The 22393-nt window shown below is 39.7% G+C and overlaps 1 protein-coding gene across 1 annotated transcript in view; it reads right to left on the minus strand.

The window, feature by feature from the left end:
• CRYBG3 (crystallin beta-gamma domain containing 3) overlaps positions 1–22393 on the minus strand; it is a 95450-nt gene that overhangs the window by 25743 nt on the left and 47314 nt on the right. The window contains exons 5-14 of the mRNA XM_055703268.1: positions 21460–21507; positions 20989–21104; positions 19791–19938; positions 12999–13138; positions 11543–11657; positions 10402–10437; positions 9205–9338; positions 7235–7361; positions 2469–2611; positions 309–435 (exon numbers count right to left, since the gene is read on the minus strand). Coding sequence (XP_055559243.1) covers positions 309–435; positions 2469–2611; positions 7235–7361; positions 9205–9338; positions 10402–10437; positions 11543–11657; positions 12999–13138; positions 19791–19938; positions 20989–21104; positions 21460–21507 — 1134 coding nt within the window. The remainder of the gene's footprint in view (positions 1–308; positions 436–2468; positions 2612–7234; positions 7362–9204; positions 9339–10401; positions 10438–11542; positions 11658–12998; positions 13139–19790; positions 19939–20988; positions 21105–21459; positions 21508–22393) is intronic.

Here is a 22393-nt window from a genome sequence, read left to right on the forward strand (position 1 = left end):
TTAGGCTCCACAAATTACTATGTTTTAAGGCAAATTATTCTTTCCATGAACGCAGCCTGCCACAGGGCAGTTGTTTTTACAAAGTATCCCTGACAATCTTCTCAAGGACAGAAAGATCCAGAGCGGTCATTTCAGTCTCCACCCTGAACAGACTCTTTATGTCATTCACGAGGGTCTTTAAATTGTTTCCAAGTAAACAGACGATTGGATTAAACAGCACAGCCCACATTATAACATTACTGTACGCTTTGAACTCCAAAGGTTTAACTTCTTTTAAGTTTTCCCCTTAACAAGTTCTGGTAACTCACCAACTTAACAGGTCGAATCGACATGATGATTTTACTAGATCCTCCCCAGTCAAAGAAACATTTATATTTTCCTTTCTCCAATATATACTGATCTCCACAGAAGTATTTCTGCCGATAGGCGACCCACCTGGAGAACAATGCAAACATTAAACTGAAAACATCACATCTTTCTGTATAGTTTGATGAAAATACTAACAAGTTAAATAGAACAATTTTGTCCAGCTGTCTTGGTTAAGCCCATCTGACAGACAGTGCAACATAAGACTCAATGAGAGGCACAGAGCTGTTACACACTTGATTTTCTGCTTTTACTGTGCAAACACCACTTTGACAAACACACAGCTTTGGGTCTCTGCCTTTCTATCAAATATACATTGAGCATGAGATGATGCCTTGCTTAGAAGCCCAGAGGAAAGACACTTAACTGACAAGTTTTTGAATCTCTCTCAGCTGAATCTTTACCTGTTCAGCATCCCCAGACAGGGCTTTCTTCCAACTTTTCCAGCTGGATTTAAGAAAAATGGTGCAAGAAGAGAGCGAAGTAAGTGAGGAAGCCTTGATGAGATAAAGCAAAAGCTTGCAATAGCTGGCAGTTCGAGCTTCTCCCACCCTACTTTCTCTGTTGCAAGAACAAAGAAACCCCCAGACTATGTGAGATCGAGAGTCCCTCCAGCCCCGCGCAAGCTCTCTGGCAGCGGCAGAAGGAGAAGGAGGCTAGTTAGACGCCACTGACTTTGCCACTTTTGGTGGTGTGTTCCTCTCTTAAGTCACCCATTACCCGGGGCTGTTATGTTAGGGATATTAGAGTGCGTCTCCTTTCCTAGTCCTTTCAGCACCTGTTTATGAACCTGTCATTAATTTGTCTAATGCTTTGTTAAATTTCCTGTTGCTATCTGTTACCACAGGCTCCTTCATCAGGAAGTTCCAGAAATTCACAGCCTCTGGTGTAAAAAAGGCTTTTTGCTCCCCACCTCTGTTTTAAAGCAATCTCCAGTTAGTTCTGTAAAGCATCCCCTAAACTGTTGTCATATGGGATTCTGTGAATGCTGCTGCATTAAGCTTGTCTACCACCTTCAGGATGCCACAGATCTCATTTCTATCCCTCCTCATCCATCTCTACTCCAAATTGTGTTGCAGCCTGTCATCCTTGTACCTCATCCTCATGAGACACTACTATCCAGTCTCTATGTGAGTAGTTCAAATCCCCCACTGTTGCTACCTGTCCTAAGTTTGAGGCTTTTTTAGTCTCACTTAGCAGTTGCTGATCCCTGTCACCACCACCATTAGGGTAGGTATGACAATGTTAATACTGCACTTTTAAAATTACTATTAAAGTCTGGAACTTCCACCCACGATTCCATAGTGATCTTTTCCCATAACGTATTTTATGTTTCAGCACTTGAATATCATTCTTTATGTACAGGACCACTCCTTTGCCTATAATAGCTTACTCTAACGTTCCCGTAGAGTTGGTAGTGCCTCTGCTGATCCTTCCTGTGAATGTCTGCAGTATCTGCTATATCTGAGGTGTTATTTCATGCCAAGCATCTGTCAACAGATACTGCAGATGGTCTAATGTGCCCCTCTTATTTATTGCAATTGTGCTGTTTGTTTTCCTCCTGGACTTCACATATGCGCGCTGAAAGTTAGCCAAGTCCACCCTGTAGGCTGTATCAGCTTGAACCAGTACTCTCCCACAACTGCTGCTTTAATCCCCTTCTTTTAAATAGTTCTCTAAAAAGCATCTTAATTTTCAGTGCCAGCAGCCTGACTTTACTATAAATAAGGCACAGCTCATCCTTTCTGTACAGCCTCCACCTATCCCAAAGGTATCCTAGTTCTTGACAAACTTAAAATCCCTCTTCTGTATCACTGTCAAAGTTCTTGTATCATGAAACTACAGTCTGTGTGACCTCTGGAGGGACATCACAAGCTTTTTCTAGTAATAAGAATATGCAGATCCAAATCAAGGTGTAGGCATGAGATTTAGAGAAGATTTTTTTTTTCTTCTTCCATTTACCAAGGAAACTGAAAGAAACACCTTTTTTTTTTTTTTTAACCCCTGTACCCTGTGAAATCTATTCTGTCAAAGGATGTACCCAAACCCAACTGCACAGAAAAATACTTAATACTTCCATTCATGTATTTCAGTAGACTTACACTCCACTTCTCACAAGAATCGATCTCGTCTCTGGGCCAAATCCAGTCTCCTCCAAATCAGGGATTTCTTCATTGACAACGTCTAATGTTTTCCCATCTTCATCATCAGACTGAAAAAGTGCCACTGACGACTCTATGAAATCCTAAGAGGCAGCACAGGAGTTAGACAACAAGCTGTCACAGCTCAATGACACCTTGCAACATGAAACATTTTGGAAAAGAGTTGTAGCATGAAAGAGTGTTTTATAAAGCAGTCAAGGGAATTAGGTCCCTTGTGTGGATCTTTACGGGATATTTTGGCACTGAAGTGCCTAGCTGGAAGTCTGGCAATCTGATATGGCCTTCAGCGGTTTCCGCTGAAGAGAGGAAGACCCTGCTGCCCCTGAGCACCATCCTTTCCTCTATGAGGGTGACTTACGAGTGCAAAGAAGCCTGCAGGGGGAAGACAAAGGTTGGGGATTTAGCACTGAACTTCCAACAGCTTCACAAATGACTACTCCAAGCATTACCATGACTATAGTTTTTTACTTCCAGTTCTCCTTCCTCATCCTTTCCTAGTGACAAGGCAATAAGGATGGAGAGGAAAAGATCACCTTTCCAGCACAAGGGGTTTGTGGTTTCTGGATATATCCATTGCATCTAACTGTATCCACTGCCTAATCACTACAGCTGTAAAATAAATCCCACATCACATTGCCATGTTCTCACTTACATAGCCATGTGCCATTGCTTTACGCCTTCAGCTAGCATAGTTCTTTGACCAGATTACTTGCACAGCTTCAGATTATTTGAATTTGGGTTTCAAATCTCTAACTTCTTAACCACTTAGCAATTTCGAGCACACAGTTCAGTCACCGCTTGGGAAAATGGAAAACAACCATCCATTCACTTTATTCCTTTAACTTTTAACAGAAAACATGAACTCAATTCTATTTCAGTGCTTTTGAAATATTTAGCAATGTTACAGTAAGTTGAAAATAAGTCAGTCTTGTAAACAAGAGAAAAGGTTATCAAGCAAATACAGGAGCTGATACAGAATCACAAACGTATGAGGACACCATCACAGGAATTGTTGCACTAAATACTGCTGCTGTAGCATTTAGAAGCTACCAACCACAGAGCAGTAAACTGAAGGCTACACTGAGAAAACAGGCTTGCAACAATCAAAAACCACTCAGAAATTAAGGCCAGGCCAGGTATGCAGTCAGATTCATTTGGCCCAGTGACCCTTATCAAACTTAGACTCCTTAGAGGACACCGTACCTTTGTATAGGATTCAGTCACCACGAAGAGTGAAAACCAATTTTAGAACAAACACTTGATGTGGCTCAACCTCTCTGCATTGTTTACAGGACACTAAAAAGTGGCAGAACAAATTCTGTAGTAAAATTGGTTTTCCTACTATGTTGACCATCTCCTCCTTTCGTTTATTTAAAAAGTCACAACTACATCAGGTATACACTAGAAATCAAAGTGCCAGGTCTGGCAAAATCATCATAAACAACTGCAGCCTCAGACTACTTTTTTAGAAAAAAACAACAAACCAAACAACAATTAACCCCAAAAGCCACTAGTGCAGTTTTATGAATGAAAACCAGCTACTCTTAACAGTCTTAAAGCAAGGACTTGTAAGACTTCCCAAAAATCCATGCAGATCAAATCTGCACATGATTTCGTTGACTAAATTTAAAATACTGAAATATACCCATGATTGTTACCCATTTAAAACACGTTTCAAATTCAGCCATCATTCTGTCCTCCCTAAATTTTCACTACAGCTTCTCTTACAATAAGCAATAGAAGAAATACATAAAAATGGACTTTTAGACCAAGGCAAATCATTTTAGACTTGAAAACATTAGTGGGAAAGCTCCAAAGGCAGCACATTCTGTTCCACTGAAAAGGACTCGGACACTTTGCTCTTTCCCCAACCACAACAGCCACAGGAAGCCCCAGGTCCACAGATTCCCTCATTTGACGCTGCAGAAAAGAAGGAAATGCAAGCGTCCCCCAAGCCAGCACAGTACAAACTGCTCTCTGCCCTCAGGAACAAGCCCTGTATTTGACTCCGGTGCGTCCAATATAGATGCTGCTAACAGAGCTGGCAGTACGTTGGAGAAAAACAATTCTTCAAGCTCTTTCTATCTCTGCTTTCAAAACACTCCCTGAATCCCCACATTAGAGCTTGTGAGTGTTTGCAGCAGAATTTATTTAAGACTGAAAACTCTTGCAGCATGCCTACATGCGTATGCACCTTCACCAGTGGGTGGGGAAGGGTGACTTGAAACAATCCCTCTTCTGCGTGCCATCTAACCTTCCAATTTGTCAGAAAATTAAATTCATGCCTCAGCCGAACTGCAGTCACTCGTATGTGTACAGAAACACGTGCTGGATTTTCCTAGCGCTAATAAGCTCTGGTGGAACCTGTCACACTGAGCGTCGTGGCGCAGGAACATCTGAATAGCTTTGCATAGTACTAAGCCGCGTCGACAGAGCTGGGACTGACACAGGCTAATGAAGCACGCTGTACCCAGCCTGGCTCTCTGCAAAGCCATTTACGTGCTCCTGTACCACACTCCCTGCTCTGGGAGCATGGCATAAAGACACTTGATCCAGCTCTGCCTGGAGCTGACTCAGGTACACAAGGCTCATTAGCTTCAGCTGCGTGAGCCAGGCTAAGTTGTTTCCAGGTCTGGCCTGGCCTTAAAGCCAACACAGTCAAGGTCGTCTGGTGTCATGCCCAAGCCAAAAAAAAAAAGAAAAAAAAAGAAACAAAAAAAGAAACAAACAAAAATACTCTAGCTGGATTGGCCCCTACATGAGACCACATCAGCGAGTGCATATGAAGAGCAGCGTCAATGCCCAGCCCCACTCCCTAAGCTGATCATGAATAATGCAACGCGGCTACATGTCACAAAATCCTTCATCTTCTGCAGAGACTCTTGAATTCACCCGATTAAAACAGAATTTCTAGGGAAGAGCAATAAAGATCTGATATCCAGGAACAGCCCTGCTGAGTCAGACACCATCGCAACCGTTACCACGCTACTTCTGACAGAATTTCTGAGATGACCGAGAAGACCTACTGTGCTCACAAGGGGCCTGCAGCACACAGAACTAGTTTTGGATTTTTGCCCAGGCCCTTTTGAAAACAAGAGTTTGGTACTAAAATGTTATTAAATACCTGACCTTGAGTATCGCATACAAAGTCATGAAGGGAGCATATGGCAAGCCTGAACGCTGACCTACGTACTGCACATCAGCGAGGCAGTCAATCTGCTGGTCAAGCCGAACAACAAAATGCCAGTGCCATGAGTCATTTTATCGGCAACTAAGCTAATTGCCTTTAGTTATGCTACAATTTGAGAAAAAGCATTACTTACGCTTTTATTACATACATCGGTATTTATATGCCAATTTGCATGATCGATGTCGGTATATGAGTGCAAATGATACGTGTTTTTAAAATGTTAATGACTGTTCCTGGCACGAGTCAAATTAAATACATGCATATATGTGGAAGGTCAACCCTGCTAGGCACGTGCACAATTTTAAGCTTGTAATTGTGTCCTTTGACAAGAAGAAGATCTAAAAAGATCAATTTAAGTTACTCAAGTATCCTACATACAGCCTGAAAAGAAAGAAAAACTAAGATATAGTCAATAATTCAGCCGAATTCCACACGTTCAAAAAACAGCCTGTTTTTCTCAGAAACCTGGAAATAAATTAGAGAAGGACATTTTCCTTTAATTCAGTTTATTCTTCTATCTTTCAGTTATATGATAGATTCTGATTATAAATATAGATTCTTCTAGGTACCTTTTATAAAAACCAAAACTGCAAACCGTGAATTTAAGCATGGCCTTTCTGGGTTCACATTAACTTTATGTTTTTCCCTTTAAGTAATGACTGTTGAGACAGTCAGTTTGCTCTAAATGCCTACCCTCAAACTTCGCAAAATTCCTGGCTCAGGAATATCACACCTCCTCACATGAGGAGAGGAGTAAACCGAGTATATATGATTGAGCAATCTCAGAGTGAACAATCTAATTCTCAAAAGGAGTCACTCTCTGCAGCTGTATTTAAAGCTCACAGAGTTCCTATTATAACAAAAAAATCCTCAAACCCCCAACAAACAAAAAAATCCCAAAGCAAAGGAATTGATGAAGTTCTAATCCCATGTTTCCCCAGCACTGAAAAGTCTAACTTGGCTTCCAATACTGGACTCTTGATACAGTTTTTATTATTATTTCATCTGTGCCCCCACTAAACACTTTAGTAGCAGGGATTTTTTCACCATGATTATTTTTGCTGCCAAAATTTTCTGGCACAAAAATCACAGAGACAGAGGGTAATGCTGTTTTAAGGCTTGCAACAGCTGCTGTGCTGAAAAGCTATTTTTATTTTAATAAAGAACTACACTGTACACTTCCTCATGGTTAAACTTTTAAGAAAATTCTGTTCTAGAGATTCAAATAGCTTGAAGTGCAGAAGTGAGATATTTGAAAAATCTGGCAGGTAGACAAGGAATTCTGCAAGATACATTCTTTGTATGAACTTTACAAAGGCTCTTTAGAGCCTGCTTTTGCTTTACCATGTATATACAGTGCAGTCTAAATTTCAGCAAGTAGGAAAAGAATCAGAATGAACTCGGGCAAAAGATGGAACGACTAAACCCAAGACAGCTGTACCATATAGAAAGAATAACCCTCCTCTTTATGCCTAGAGCTGTGCATAATTGGTGTGAAATTCATAAAAGTACTTACAGCCTGAAGGAACCGGAAAGACAGGAGGACACTGTCAGTTCCCCCCCACGAGTGTCTGTCTTCATAATCTCCCTCCTCCAGCAAGTACTGATGGCCTTTGTAGCGTTCTTTATCATAGGCAACCCATCTACAGCAACCACACAACAAAAGAAAGAGAAGTAACTAAAAGCAAAATGACTGCACGCCTGATTTTCCCTAACAAATAAAAGGGGAAGAGAACATCCTAAGAACCCTACAATGAGTACCACAGACTCTGCTAACAAACAAGGCAACGCTTGTTTGAAATCACAACAGTCATCCACAAAGTGTTCTTCGTGGATCAATACTCCATGCGATTCCTTCTCCAACAACAGTTTCTTTGCGTAACACTTCCCCGCACACCTCCTCTGGGTCAGCCACGTTCCCAACACCAACATCCAGCACTAGAGAGGCCAGTACACCAGCCAAAACACCATAACCCACCAAATGTTAATGAAAAAACCACCAAGCAGTAGATGTCTTCAGTGTATTAATAAGTGATGAGATTCTACCCTTGCTGGAGCAGGTGACAAAACAATGGGATTTCAGCAGAACAGACTTTAACCTGCTTATATTGTTTCCTGCTCTCATCTAAAAACACATATATACGAGTAAACAAGTGAACTGAATATATATAAAATATTGCATATGGAATACATTTTAGCACTAAGGGAATAAGAGTTTTTAACTTCTTTTTTTTCATTTTTTTTTTTTTTTATTTTGAACAAAGAAGGCTCAATTAAAAGAAGGTATTTCCACATCAACTTTGAAAGCTCTAATGGAGCTTAATTTGAAAAAGTGCTTCCCCCTCCTTCTTTCTTGTAAGCATTTCTTTCATCAAAGCTTCCTTCTAAGTATTAGAACTACTGTACAAATTCTGTCAGCACTGAAATTTGGCAGGCAGGGATAGCCTTACTCTTTCTACCATTTGGTTTACATTAATTCAGCTGTTTTAAGTTACCGCAGTATTAAATATAAAAGCCGCCACAACAGACAGAAGGATGATTTTTAATAATTTGAGGCTTCCCCGATAGTAAATACATAATGTATTTATGAATAGATTATTTTAGAGTATTCACAATTAAGTTTATTTGTAATTTAGTGCTTGTAAGATTCCGACAACAGCCTGAAAGGACGCGTATGATTGAATCTTTATACTGAAGTATTAACATTGAAATCATGCAAGAAAAAAAATAAGAATTTCTGAAAACAATTTTATTGCTAAGCTCCTTGGCCGAAGCAAACATCCTGCGTGCTTTCAAACAGTCCTGTCCTGTTGAGTCTTGGGAGAGGTTGAAAGAATAATGCATGGTGGGGTTGGTAGCTACCTAAAATAGCTGGCGCTGAGCCTACCTCGCGAGCAGGTGACCTAAGGGCTGCGTCACACAGCCCTTCTCGTGCCTGTGTACGACGGAGAGAGCGAGGCAGGGCAACACAGAATCGATCTGAGGCCCCAGTGAAGGAAAATGAGTAGGTTCTTAATGCCAGCTACCACGCAGCAGGGTTGCAAAGGAAAACCATTAAAACAATAAAACAGTTTATAGATTTCAGAGGCATTATAATGTCCAATTGAAGACTGACCACACCTACCCAAGGTCATTTCCATAAATTAATTAGAGACTATCTGAAGTATAAAAAGCAATATAAATTAAAGCTCTGTGTTCCTTAATGACAGCATTTACAAAGTGGCCTAGTTTATTGGCATACAAATGGTAAACACTGACTTCACACCTCTCACACATTTAGTTTTATCTTCCTATGTTCCCTAGATAAGCCACATGGAGAGGTGGTTTTATCCAAGGCTGACAACTGACAAAAGAAATATATATTCCTTACTTTTCAAAACATCTTACCAGCGAGAGGTTCTAACCCCCCCTTAGTCAGTACTTCTCAGCATTTAGTTATGATTTCCTATTTTAAAGTAAATAAATATAAAAGTGAAATATACTTACACTCCACCAATTACACGTATTGATCCAATTTCCTGAAACTCCTCTTCACCACCAAACACAGCTGGGACAGAACTGATGTTCTCCGAAAACTCCTTGGACCATCCTCCAAAGTGGGTTTTCTCATATATTATTATCTAGAGGACATGATGTTAAACAATGCCTTAAGAATGCCCTGAACAGTAACTTGAAGGCTGGGGGGGTGTACTGCTCCAGTACGTGGAAGACATCCTTCTTCCCCCTCCAACAAGCCATCACTATGAAGAAAATTCAGTGTTGCATTCCCTCAGCCCTTCTGACTCAAGTGCCCTTGTCAGGCTATTTGCAGACGTTTCCACAGAAAAATACTTATTCACACAATTCTATATACATAAATGCACTCTGCAGCTATACGACTGTGATTTATTCTGTAATCCTGTGCCTGGGCAGTGCATACTAGCCTGCAGTGAATCCTACCTGGTCACAGCTAGACACACCGAGCTTAATCCTTCAAAAGTAGTCACAAAGTCCTTCTCTGACTTTGCTGAAGTTATTTCAGTGACTGCAGTTAACAGTCCCTTCTGTTTCCTCATCTGCCAAATCACACAGATCAGCCATTAATAGCATTAATATTTATTGTGGTATTGATTAGAAAAATGCCTGAGTCTTGCATGTATTTGGATAATTAAAAGTTACCTAAAACATTAGTATTTTTGTGAAGAACTAGAAAAAGGAGGGAAAAGGAACAATAACTGGATTAGCTTTCTGCTCCTCAAATCACAGAAAGGTCATGGCCTCACTCACGACTCTTGCAACGGGATCAGGTATAGGAAGGAACAGTCCTATTCCTGCCCTCTTCCTCCCCTCCCTTTTTTTAAACTCTGTATGTTAAATAGGAACATCTCTTCTCATCCTTTTCCATTATGGTGACTGATGTGTCAGTCAGGAAAACTCATTTTATTTTGTAAAAGCTTTACAATTCTTCTATAGGAAATTCACATTCTCCTAATGTGTAAGAAACAAACTACTACTACTTTTACATCTCACGAAACACTAGTAAGAAAGTCTGGATTTGACAGCATTAGTGAATACTTATTCATCAGCAAACACTGAATACTTCATCGAACATCACACATCCAACAAAAAAAACACAACAGCTTAAACAAAGGTTTTATATTTCCAATGTGCTCATATTTTATTTCCAATGTCCTCAGTGCTTACCTTGACATTCATTGGCATTTGTACTTTTAGTCCACCCTAAAAAAAGTAAAGAGGGGGGAAAAAAAAAAAGTATTTATATAAAACTTAAAGCTTTGACATATATTTCGTAGTACTATTGGAGCATGAAGTCTTTGTAATTATATTCACCATTTTCAGTGTTGGCCAAATAAAATGCTAGTTTAAATGCTCTGATAATTCCTGAAGGCCAGGGACACTATAATCCTGACCTATGAACAAATCAGTGCGTTGACAAGCCTGTAGGAGTGCAAGCAATTTAAAAATATTCCTTCACTGTTTATTAGTAAAAGCAAATATTTACTATGTGTTTTCAAGCTAATTGATATTGACCTATTTTTAAAATTAACTTTTAGATCTTTGTTGTATGTATTTCAAGTTTCTTAAACACAGATGGTGGAACACTAAGAAACTATGAACACCAGAAGAGAGAGAAAATAGAGGCTGACATATTCATATCTATGGTCGAAGAGCAAATGCAACAAATGCACTTTCTCTGAAAATGTTAGTGAATAACGTTCCGTGAGGAAATAAGACACCTACTTCCCATGAGCGACTAAAGACAGCTGTTACATCTTATTCCTTTGTGACTTTTAAACTCTCTTTCTGAGGTTTGCTATGTATACAGTACAGTTATGTGTTACACCCACAACTCTTTCGTATTTAGATCTACGTGCTGTCTAGCAAAACAAAAATCAGCTGCACCTCCCAAGGTTTTTGTGCAACGTGTGGTCACAGGAGTCCTACCTGGGTAATAAACTCCTCACCTGATCTTCCACCCCTGGTAGATTCTAGCTGTACCATTAAGAAAAGAAAATCAACAACTTCTGAAGAGCTTTTTTAGTTAATGAATTGGTGTTGGCTGCAATACAATTAAGAGCCTTTCAGTTCTGGCTTATTCAATCTCCACTCCACAACAGCAGTTTCCCAGGAAGATGTCCTGGTGAATCAGAAGCCCAGCAAGCCAAGGTGACTGCTGTGCCATTACAACACTGCAAATACACCATGGCGTGAGATGTTACATAGATAAGGTTTAACCTAAATCATATTTAGGTCAAAACTCTCTGGGAAGCAACAACATAAAAAGGAAGACACAGAGCTTATCAGGAAATTGTGAAGTCCTCACCATTTTTAAGGGACGCAGAGATTTTACATCTGCTGAAGGAATTCCAGATGGTGAATCGCATTCCTCCAAAACCTTCATCTCTCCTTTGTAATTAAAGTCTGAGTAAGCAAGCCATCTATAACAACAGGGACACAGGATTTATTGATCTGATTAGATAGATTACCAAATACAAACATCTTATTAAACTTATTTTCCTTTTTGTACTCAGAAGAGCTAGATGATGTGTTTTAGATACTGCCAGCACACCAAAACAAAGCTATATTTAAATGTACTGGCAACATCAATACCAAGATGATCTCACTTTTTCTCAGTCCAAGCTAAACATAAATGAAAGAGAAGATAATTACCAGTTTGTTCACTTTAAGAAGTGACTTTGTTACGCTATGAATACACAAAAGCATCATTAGTACTGAGGATGAGACACATCAAATTTTACCTCAGATTGTCACCTTAGGAATTAAAAGGCTTCTAATATCAATCCTACTTTGTTTTTTCAGTTATTAAAATAGTGATGATTTACAAGACTTCTTTGTAAATCAGGCTATCATAGTATTGACATGAAGATTAAATATGGTAAGACTCCTTCAGACTGTTTTAAATCAAAAAGCTGAATGAAATAGTGGGACACGGGGTTAGCAGACCAAATAAGGGAAGAAGGAAGATGCACTGAGCCATATGAAAAATTATTTTCTTAAAACTACACAGACCGACCATAAGCAGTTAAAAGCTATAATAAATTCTATCAAAATAAAGAGAAGACTCTGTTTTTAATTCCTGCACCACCTCAAGCTTCAGAGATGTACTGTGAGATTGTGGGAAGGAAGGCTCGGCTCATGTGGAAAGGCAGACTCAAGACTCTTGTAACACAACAGCTAATGTCACTCTGCAATGATTTATAAGAAGAGGCACAGAACTCCCAAACTTTAGGAACTGCGAAGTGCTGGCCACTTACCCAGGAAACAGACTATTCTGCTCAATGCACGAAATGCTGGGCTACCAAGGGGCCTGTATCATATCGCATCACCTCTCTCCAGAAAGTCAGGATACGGCTGTAGCTTGAGAAATGCTTGGATGATGCAGTATTTATTTTCTGGTATTCAGCCATAGTGTTACAGCAGGGTGGAGGACTAAGGAGACATCATCTATTCTCCAATGAACTAAAAGCTAATTATAGCTGAGCTGCTTAATCTATTTATAAAGCTACTAAAAGATAGTGTTATAAAAGACTTCTGCCAGTAACTAGAGGAAAAATGCCTTCAAAAATTTGGTTCCATTGCGAGGAGCCTACATACCACAACGCAGAAATGTATAGTTTGGAATATCTAGTGTATGTTACCCGATTTGTAGCGCTCCCCCCACCTCCCCAATATTATTTCTGTTGCTGACTGACTTCCATCCCATGACGTTACTCCTCTACCTGCTGGCAAAATGCTATTAAAAAAGGTTCAGTACTCACACTCCTGATTTGACTCTTATATAAGGGTTTTTCTCAACATCCAGTTCTTCTAAATTGGCAACTGCACTCTGTATGCAGATAGGGAGTCCCTCCGTACTGCCAGCTGCCGGGCAGAATTCTGCCTCTGGAACGCCGCAGCCCTGTGGAAACAAATCAAAGGGTAAGTAAGGTTTATCCGTGCTTCCAGAGCCCGGCCCCTTGCCGTGGGGGAAGGGCCAGGAAGGTTTCCTTCTTTTTTCCCCTGTCTTCCGACTCTTCTAATCTAACTCCAGGCTTCATATGATGGGAGGGTTTTAGTTTGTTTGGTTGTTATTATGGGGTGGGTTTTTTTTTTTGTTTGTTTGTTTTTTTTTTTTTTTCTTCAAATGAAGACTGGAACTTTTAGAAAGGCTAAGGGAAGTAAATTTCCAGCTCCCACTAATTTTCAAAGAAGAACTATGCGTTTACGCCTGTTAAGCTACTTTTAAAAAGCTCAGTTTAAATACTCTCCAAGTCAAGGATCTGACAGTATTTACTGATGGACAAACCATGCCTACAATACTACCGACTTTTTTGTTTTGAAAAACAGTGCTTCCGTAACATACACAGATACATATGATGCAAGCATAACCAAAACTTTCTGGAAGCGTTTGCTACATCCCCATCTCCCTCCCTCAGTGACAGTTAGGTTCTGTAATGCATCTGACTATGGTTTCAAGCCATACGAGTTCAATTTTCTGTCGCGCTAAATACATCTACCACGTTTTAGACAAAAAAAAGAAAAAGATCAGTGCTATAAAGTATTTGTTTTGTTAAGTAGACATTTTAGTAAGTTTCCTGTTACTACAAAGCAACAACCCCTGTTACCTTACTGAAAGTTTTCTACTGATAGGTAACACCATGCTGGAGAACAACTTGTTGAACACATGATCCTCTCTAGAATTTGCAGGGATTTTATTGAACCACCCTCGTGTCATAATATTTCTATAAAACGCATGGCCAATACTTTCTCCCCCAGCGTTCAAACGCATCGTGAATCAATGAGGATCTTCCATAGGGTGCTGCTCCAGCGGCACGTTACAGAACAGCCTTCCTGCTACAGCGAAAGGTGGCTCACCTGCTCCCAGTTTGCTCAGCTGTTGCTGGAAACCTCCAGTTCTCAGTGACAACTTCACAGCACCCTTCCCCTTATCCCCTCCTGGCCCACGGACCCATCTGCATTAGGACAAAGGGCTTGGACAGCATACAGGGACCCTGGAAAGTTCTAAACGTGGCTGGAGGAAGATGCCCCTTGCATATGCACTAGATAAGAGGGATAAGAAGCCGTCCCTGAGGATGCCCTCGGGAAGCACCTGGTTACTGGATTTGTTGAGGACGCAGGCAGGTTCGTATCAGGACAGAGATACCATACGGCCTGGCCTGTAGCTTCTGCCAGACCCGAAGGGCAAAACCACAACAGCTTGCAGAGAAACCCAGCAACAGGGCACGAAAGGTCTTAAAAGTCACAGCACCTCATCTCACAACAACACCTGCACGCTCTCCTTTTACACATAGGTTTTGAGTGTAGCTTTCAAATGATGGAGTAACATCCCACCAAGGAACACACCTCCTCTTGGCAAGTAAAGCTCTTTCAGGAGTTATTTCACTGTCAGCAATAAACGTGGCAATTACAATAGATGGACTTCAGGGTATTATTTCGATTTCCTCATGAAACCTGAAGTAACAGTTTACTTTTGCCAACTCTCCCTCATGCACAATCGTGTTTCCTCTGTATCATACCTTGCAAACAATGCGCCATTTGTTTTTGGAACAAAAACTGCAACACCAGAATTTTTATTTTCAGAAGAGTGAAACCAGAATAACTAAACTAGGAAAAAAGACTTTTAGTACAATGTTACTTTATGGCAAAGCGCTAAGGAACACCATTCCTCAATTGTAAGTGTATTGCTAGACACATTTTTTATAAAAAAAATTACCACAAAAACCTCCTCATAGTTTTCACATGTCTGTGCATCTTATTAAATCACAGTTAAGAAGTATTTGAAGTTCATAGTTTTTTCTAATAATATCTGATACGTGATAAGGCTGAAATCTGTGAATTCAACAATAAAACTTGATACTGAAAATCAGAAGCTGCACCTGTAAGAATTCCACAAATAATGATGCTACTCTTAATGGTTTCATTCTAAAACAAAGTACCTACAAGACTAGACAAGTGGCAAAATAAAGTATCTTTGCCTGCGGCCTCAGACAGTACAGGAGACGGAGTATGTTTAATTTTAATTCAGTAGGAGGCTTTTGTTGTTTTTTTTTCATTTGAAGATTGGAAAAAGTCAGTCTATGTTTTCTTTTAAAGTCTGCTCTCCTGCCTCTGAAGCTCACAAGGCAGGCTCCACCTCAAGAGATGAAGAATGCAGTAGTTCTCCAAAGGGTAGGTAAAGAACTCATAATAACATCTCTCCTGTTTATCACCATTTCTCTCCAGCCAGATTTTGACAGTCATAAAAAAAAAAATAATCTACCCATTGTGATGGTATTTGTGTGTGTAATAGATTAAGTCCACAAAGTCCTCTCATAAATCATCACACAGTAAACTGAGGTCTTCATCAAAAGCAATTCAAGTATCTATTTTTAAAGGTAATAACATGTTTGAGCAAGAAGTACATTGTATTTTCTAAGCTCATTTTTTTGAAGTCACAGTATACCTTTTGACTTAAATACTGAGTTAAATTTACATATACTAATTCACAGACTGCTGAAAATGGTAAAATTTAGTATTACTGCATGAGGTGAAAACCATGTATTTGCAGATGTACACTCCAGTACTATGCCATCAATTCGTGTAATTTAAGGTTGTAAACTTTGGCTTGGTAAATATTTGCCCTAACACGTTCATATTCGCCTCCGCATATTTAATAGGAATCATTACTTTCAGGTTTCTTTGACATTCCTAATGAAGCCACCATCTTTAGAAACAAAATGAAAACCACACAGATACGATAGCATTCAGGTTGAGAACTAGATCCTTCAGTCCAAAGCCCTTTCATTTGCAAGGCGTCAAGATTTTGAAATAAGATACCCACAATGCAAAACTATTACCATGCAAAACTATTTACCACAGCGTTTCAGGCCAGATCCAAAACTGGGAAGTTTCCTCCCTGTACCTCCCCTGGCTCTGCCACCCCCATCACAACCAGCCAAAACTCAGGTCATGGGCATTATCCTACTGACACATCATGCAAAAACAGAATATAAAGCCCAGCAAACAGATTAGGTAGCTGTGTTCATTTCCAATGATAATGCACAACCAGCAAATGCTCAGGTAGGTCGCAGCCTCCAGGCACCCCGCTCTGTTTTCCTTCGCTCTGCGGTACGCTCCTGCTGCCTCCACGCTGCCATCCTGGAGTGCCTGTGCTTCCCTCGCCGTCTTTTGGGAGCAGAGATGTTTCCAAAAGGACAGGGAATACTTGTGCTAGCTCACACAGAACAGACACTTCCCAAACAGTAACACAGCCCTCAGCAGAAAGGTTAAGGCTTCTTCCGAAGAGGGTTAGGATGACCCTCAAGACCTCAGCATGAAATATTACTCTTCCATAGCATCTCTGCCATTTTTCTAGTCCAACCAAGAGCTCCACCAGAAGTAAGAGACCTAGAGCCTTCAACCCCCTCCAGGCGGCTTTAGCCGTTTACCCTTCTTTCCAGCTTCAGGGCTGCAGCCCCAACAGGGCTAAATGATTTCAGCACTGTTAGGTCTTCTCCTTGGACTTGTAAGCTGTGGTGACTGAACCGATCTAAAGTAGCTTATTTAAATGAGGTAGCCTTTTATCTCAACAACAGGACAAAGAATGACTGAAGTCTGGCTTCTTAAGCTAAATGCCAGAACAATGATGAGAGAAGAGTCTATTGAAAACCAGGCCTAATTAGTTCTGGTATTCGCACGATTCCTTTTTAATACAGTCTAGACACGCATCTTACTTTTGATACACAGTTTGTCCTTAGGATATGTCAGCTTCCACAGCGTTTTTTACTTTAAATCTTACTCTCTGTTGGTCCTCCAGCCTTTTTTACCCATTCATAATTCTTTCTCCTGCTCTGTACCACTCTCGCACTTCTCCACCAAACCAAACTACAGAACTCAACAGGGCTGGTAGCAAAATAAAATAATACTAAGGAAATTAATGACTGCTGTTTTGTAAATACCGACTAGCACATGAGACAATCTGAAGCTGCTGGGTGTCTCCCTGTGGCATCTGACAATGTAGTCCATGCTTGAATTAATAACTTTTCACCTAGCAAACCACACAAACAAAAGAAACACACCCTTTGTGTCATACCGTGAACATTCCCAATCACAAAGAGCTTTGCTTAAGGACAGTCCACAAGGAATTCAGTTATTCCCTGCTCAGCCACCTTGCAGACAGTGATTATAAACTGCCGTTTCAGATCTCCTGCCATCTTGCAAAATAGTGGTTTACAAGATTACTGCAGAATGGAAATATCAGCAACCCTTCTCAGCTCTTAATTTTGAGAAAGTAGTATTTAGCACCCTCTTTGAGGTTCCAGAAACAGACAGAAAAAGCCCTCCAATTCCATACGATCAATATATACACTTGCAGTAGGCCAGAGAACTGAATTGGCTAAACAGACTGTACAGCAGGAGCGGCACTGAACCCGTGCGTGCAGGCAGATTTCACCAGCCCGGGCTCACGCTGACTTGCTTCAGCGGAGTTCAGACGCCACATTACCTCAAGTAGGACTTCATTTGACTAATGGCGTGATCTTTTCCTTTGGGATATTTTTCTCCCCCCTCCTAAGTTCCTTCAAATTAAACACATATGCATACATCTAATGCGCATCCCCAGTAAGTCAAGCCACAAGCTAACCACAGAGCTAACAGAATCTTTGCTTGCTGTGGAGGCTTGAAGCCAAATCAGAGCATGAAGCTACTGGCAGACTGTTTTTCTCAGCAAACTAACATCTGCCAGTAAAAAATAAAAATAATATTAAATGTACCTCCTACAGTTTCTTTAGTAAACATCTGCTTTTCTCTTCTTGGCAAGCTATTTTCTTCTAAAAGATTTAGCCAATTTTCAAGTCTGTTAACTGAAGGCATCTGAGCAGCCATTAAAGAAGCACCATAAAAAGCCACTTGAAGGATCGGAAGACAAGCCAGACAGCCTGGACACACAGCCAGTATGACCAAACGAGGCAGGAGAGAACCACTGAGCTACCCAGCCTACAAAAAGAGAGAACGGCAGTAAAACACGTGTGTGATCCTGCAGATCACATGAGCTGCCTGAAAAAGAAACAGCCACTTGTCAATTAAAAACAATGCGTGTATTTTTCACAAAAAATAAATAAGGTGCTGCTTTGACAATCTTCTAAAAGTAGTTCCACAGCAGCTGAAGTACAACCTAAAAAAAAGAGGGGGATGCTTTCGCAAATCAAGGTTTAGAGGACAAAACCCAGCTTAGCGAGTCCCACACCCACGCTAGCTCCACACAGCCCTACGGGCTGAAACAGCAGAAGCCCTCCCAACCAACCATACCTGCTAGAGGTTTAAGTTACACAAGAAACAGTGTTGATTACTGAACTAGTGTACTGTAACAAAGCTTTCCATCTGTGTTCCACACAACTGAACCCCACACGGGAAGAAGAACAACGCTCGAACCTACTTAGCTCTATTACAAAGATTTTTATCAAGCACGACGAAGCTAACCACAGTGTCCTTCCGATCCAAGGGTTTTCTTTGATACCCAAGACACACCCAGCTTCCCTTGGCTTCAGACCATAGTTCCACATGTTTTTGTGGTATTTCATTAATTGTTTAGCTGCCTTCCACATTATTGAGCAATATTCCATATTGGTCAAATGCTTTTGTTTAGCTCAAATAAATGTTAACTTCGTTACTCATGCCCTCAGCCAGCCTCTTTTGAATTTATCTATTTATTGTTAAAGCTTTAAGAGAATGAAAAAGTATTTCTAATTGTTACGGCATTATGCCCCCATGTTGACGGCAAAAAGGTTATCAATTTTAAGATGACCACTATACCAGTGGAGAACAGAGACACATCTTTTTTCAGAAAAACTTCCACATTGCGATACAAATGGTAATTCACTTGCAGTAAAGGGCCATTGCCCTGTGAATAACTGGAATGTTACGCTAAACAATAAGAACACTAAGTCTTCCTAAATCACAAGATCTGGTAAATATATTCCTCATGCACTGAATAACAATAGAGGCATTACATTTAGTTTTCAGCATTTGATTCCCATCTTTTCAACAAAAGGCCTTTTAAACTTCTGGCTGTACACAGAGCCAGATGCTGTAGGTGTACCACTTGTGGAGGCCCTACAGATGGGACAACACTGTAGAAAAGAGTGACAGTAATTTTTGGAAGCTGTGCTGTACAAACGGGATCGGAAACCCAGCTACTAACTTCTGAAACAGAAGCCATACAGACACAGTAGATAGTTGAAGCTTTAGGTGAACACTACTTCGAAAAATATGGATTGATTCCATTTAATCTCAATTAACTGGACAGGTAAACATCTAAAAGGTGGGGAGAGTCGTTATTAAATGTCACATAAAGTTGGTGTCAAAGAAAGATAATCCATCATCTTTAGGAAGAAAGGCAAATCTAGCACAGCAAAAGCTCTGGAATTTATCTTGAAGGTGAAAAACATAATTCACGGCAAATTTGAATGAAGTCAGAAACAGAGCATACACACATTTTCCACTGCCAGTAATACACCGCTACTGCCAACAGAAATTCATTATGTATGTGAGTATATTATTAACAAAGTCTATACCTTTGTTACATGTTTGATCGAACCAACTGTAAGGTTTCTTCGATGATGCTTCATGCCTGGAAAATCCCAAAGGTAATCCAGCACCGCCTCTCCTTCTTCCAGTACATGTTTCCGACCCTGGAACTTTGGTTTCTCATAAAAAATCCAACTGTAATGATACCATCAACTGAGTTGTTGCAGTTAGGTAAGACTGTCCGTATACACCTCTGCTGTAAAGCTCAGTAACTGAGATCATCTTATCAAGCCAAATATCACACCTTTCTTACGCTGCCCCTCAGGAGTCACATTGATTTTAGATAAATATGGGGCTTTTATTTCTGTGCTTTAAATGTAAAATACACAGTTCTCCTCCAGGACACAGCCTAACATAACTTAAAATATAACCTGTATAAAAATACTACAAAATACCATGTAAATAAGCAGCCTTATTTTACCAGAGCAAATATATTAATTGTCACATCAAAACATGTCCTGTTCAGGCAGATACTATGCAAGGCATTAAAAACATACATACTAATGATGGCATTCAGTATTTCTTAGAACATGAAAGAAACGTATGCAAAAACCAAACAAGGCTGCCTCAAAACTGCATAAATGTGACAATGCATTGTCACTATGGCTGACAGCCAGACATGTTCACTGTAAGCACCACCAATTAAATTCTGATGCAACAACTGATGTGGTCCCAGCCCCAGCTTCCTGAAGCAAGCCTGAAGAAAACACTAGCAAAATCTACCTTAAAGGTAATTGTATATCCTTCTGCATCCACATTCTTCCAAATGCTACATTACAAACAGCAGCTGAGATTGTTCATTTTATGGTCCTTTTGCAACAGTTACTATATAATGAAACTGAACTGTAAAAAGAAACATTTTCTTTGGCATACACATGCTTCCACTGATGATTATGGCCGTACTGTCTCAACACTTCAAGCAAGAAATCTAAGCTTACTTGTGGTTCTATTAGAAACTTTCCGTTTGAAGCTAGTTCCCAAGGGAAACTTTTTTTTTTTTTTTTGTACTGCAGCATTTGAAGCCTCGTTTCATGCTTTTTTTCATTGGTACCAGTCTAATTATAAAGAAAGAAAAAGACACTTGCAGAACAGACATGTGTCATAAATAAAAAGAAACGAAAACACCAGAGAAACACATATACAGTCTTTTGGAAAGACTATTTAATTACGACCTGGATTTCTTACCATCCTCTAATTATCCTAAGTAATGATCCAATGGGAAAGATCCAGGATGTGGCATCTAGCACATCAGAATGAACTTCTTGTTTACTTTTGTTGCCATAAATATCATAAATAATAATCTGAAACAACATACAATGCATATGAATGAGGGCCCACTTCATATTGTATAGACTGTTATTTTTTGCTTGGAATGAAATCTATTTCACTTTGTGCCCATTCAATTGATATGCTACATATTTTCTTTTATGAAAAATTTTACTGAACTACAAAAGCAGTTGTTCACAGAAATACAGTAGAATTACTGGTGGCAAGACTTTTAATAATACAGTGTCATTATTAGCATGTGCAAGCATATGCACCATTAACATACAGAGAACTAGACTAACTATCCCAAATGCTTTCCATTCAAAAATTTTGGTCTAACAAATTATTCCATGTATCATATTGATTCTATGTGACACAAATTCTTCTTACCTTTCCCGGTCTTGGATTATATTTGAGACTTGCCCTGTCAATGAGGTTCTGAAATTAAAAGGACATGGAAGACTACTATTAACATCTACAACAGCAGCACAAAGCATAGGCAGATTATTCTGCGTCCACTATTCCTATAAATTGTATGCAACCGTTGCTAGCAGAAACAGCCAGGATTTGTTTCGTTGTCGTTCAGAGTTGGTGCAAATAGTTTAATAGAATGAAACTATCGGTAGAAAGCAGCAAGTGCCAGAAAGGAAGAACTATTATGGAATTGGTAACCTCTGCAAATGTATTAACCATTCCTACCAAACAATAAACTGCCTTTCTTAACAGTGTCAAAACCAAGAGAGACCTCTAACACAGACTGAAATATTTCCAACATCATGGTAGGACTTTCTTCTTCAGTTATGTGTTTGGGCTGTGTGGCATTTTCAGTTTCTAAATACTGGGAAAAATCTTTCCATATCCTCATTAGCCATTGCTTGAAATAAACTAAAAGAAATACTTATCTATGGAAGCAGCTATATTACTTACTTGCTAGCTGAGCTACAGTTTGTAGAAGACTCTGTATGAAATAATCAAGTAGCCCAGTAAGCAGGTATTTGTATTTTTTGGACAATACAGCTCTACTAATCTCCAAAGTGGAAGAAATTAAAGAACATTTTTCACACAAAAGGCAATTCCATCATCTTCAGGTTGGAATGTCCTTAACACGGACAAGTCTGTGTTTTGCTATTACACAGATTTGCTATAATGCATATTTTACTATCATATTTTCTCTTCACATCTCTTTTACAATTAAATCACTTTCGTCTGTGTGGTGAACCAAGAATACCGTGTTTTCAAAAGCATTTTATCAGAAGACTTCTTACTTTTTAAATTATGATCTTAAACAGCCTAATTACTTTTCTTTATGGTAGAAGAATTAACC

The sequence above is a fragment of the Falco cherrug genome, chromosome 2 (genome assembly GCF_023634085.1).
Source record: "Falco cherrug isolate bFalChe1 chromosome 2, bFalChe1.pri, whole genome shotgun sequence".
NCBI lineage: Eukaryota > Metazoa > Chordata > Aves > Falconiformes > Falconidae > Falco > Falco cherrug.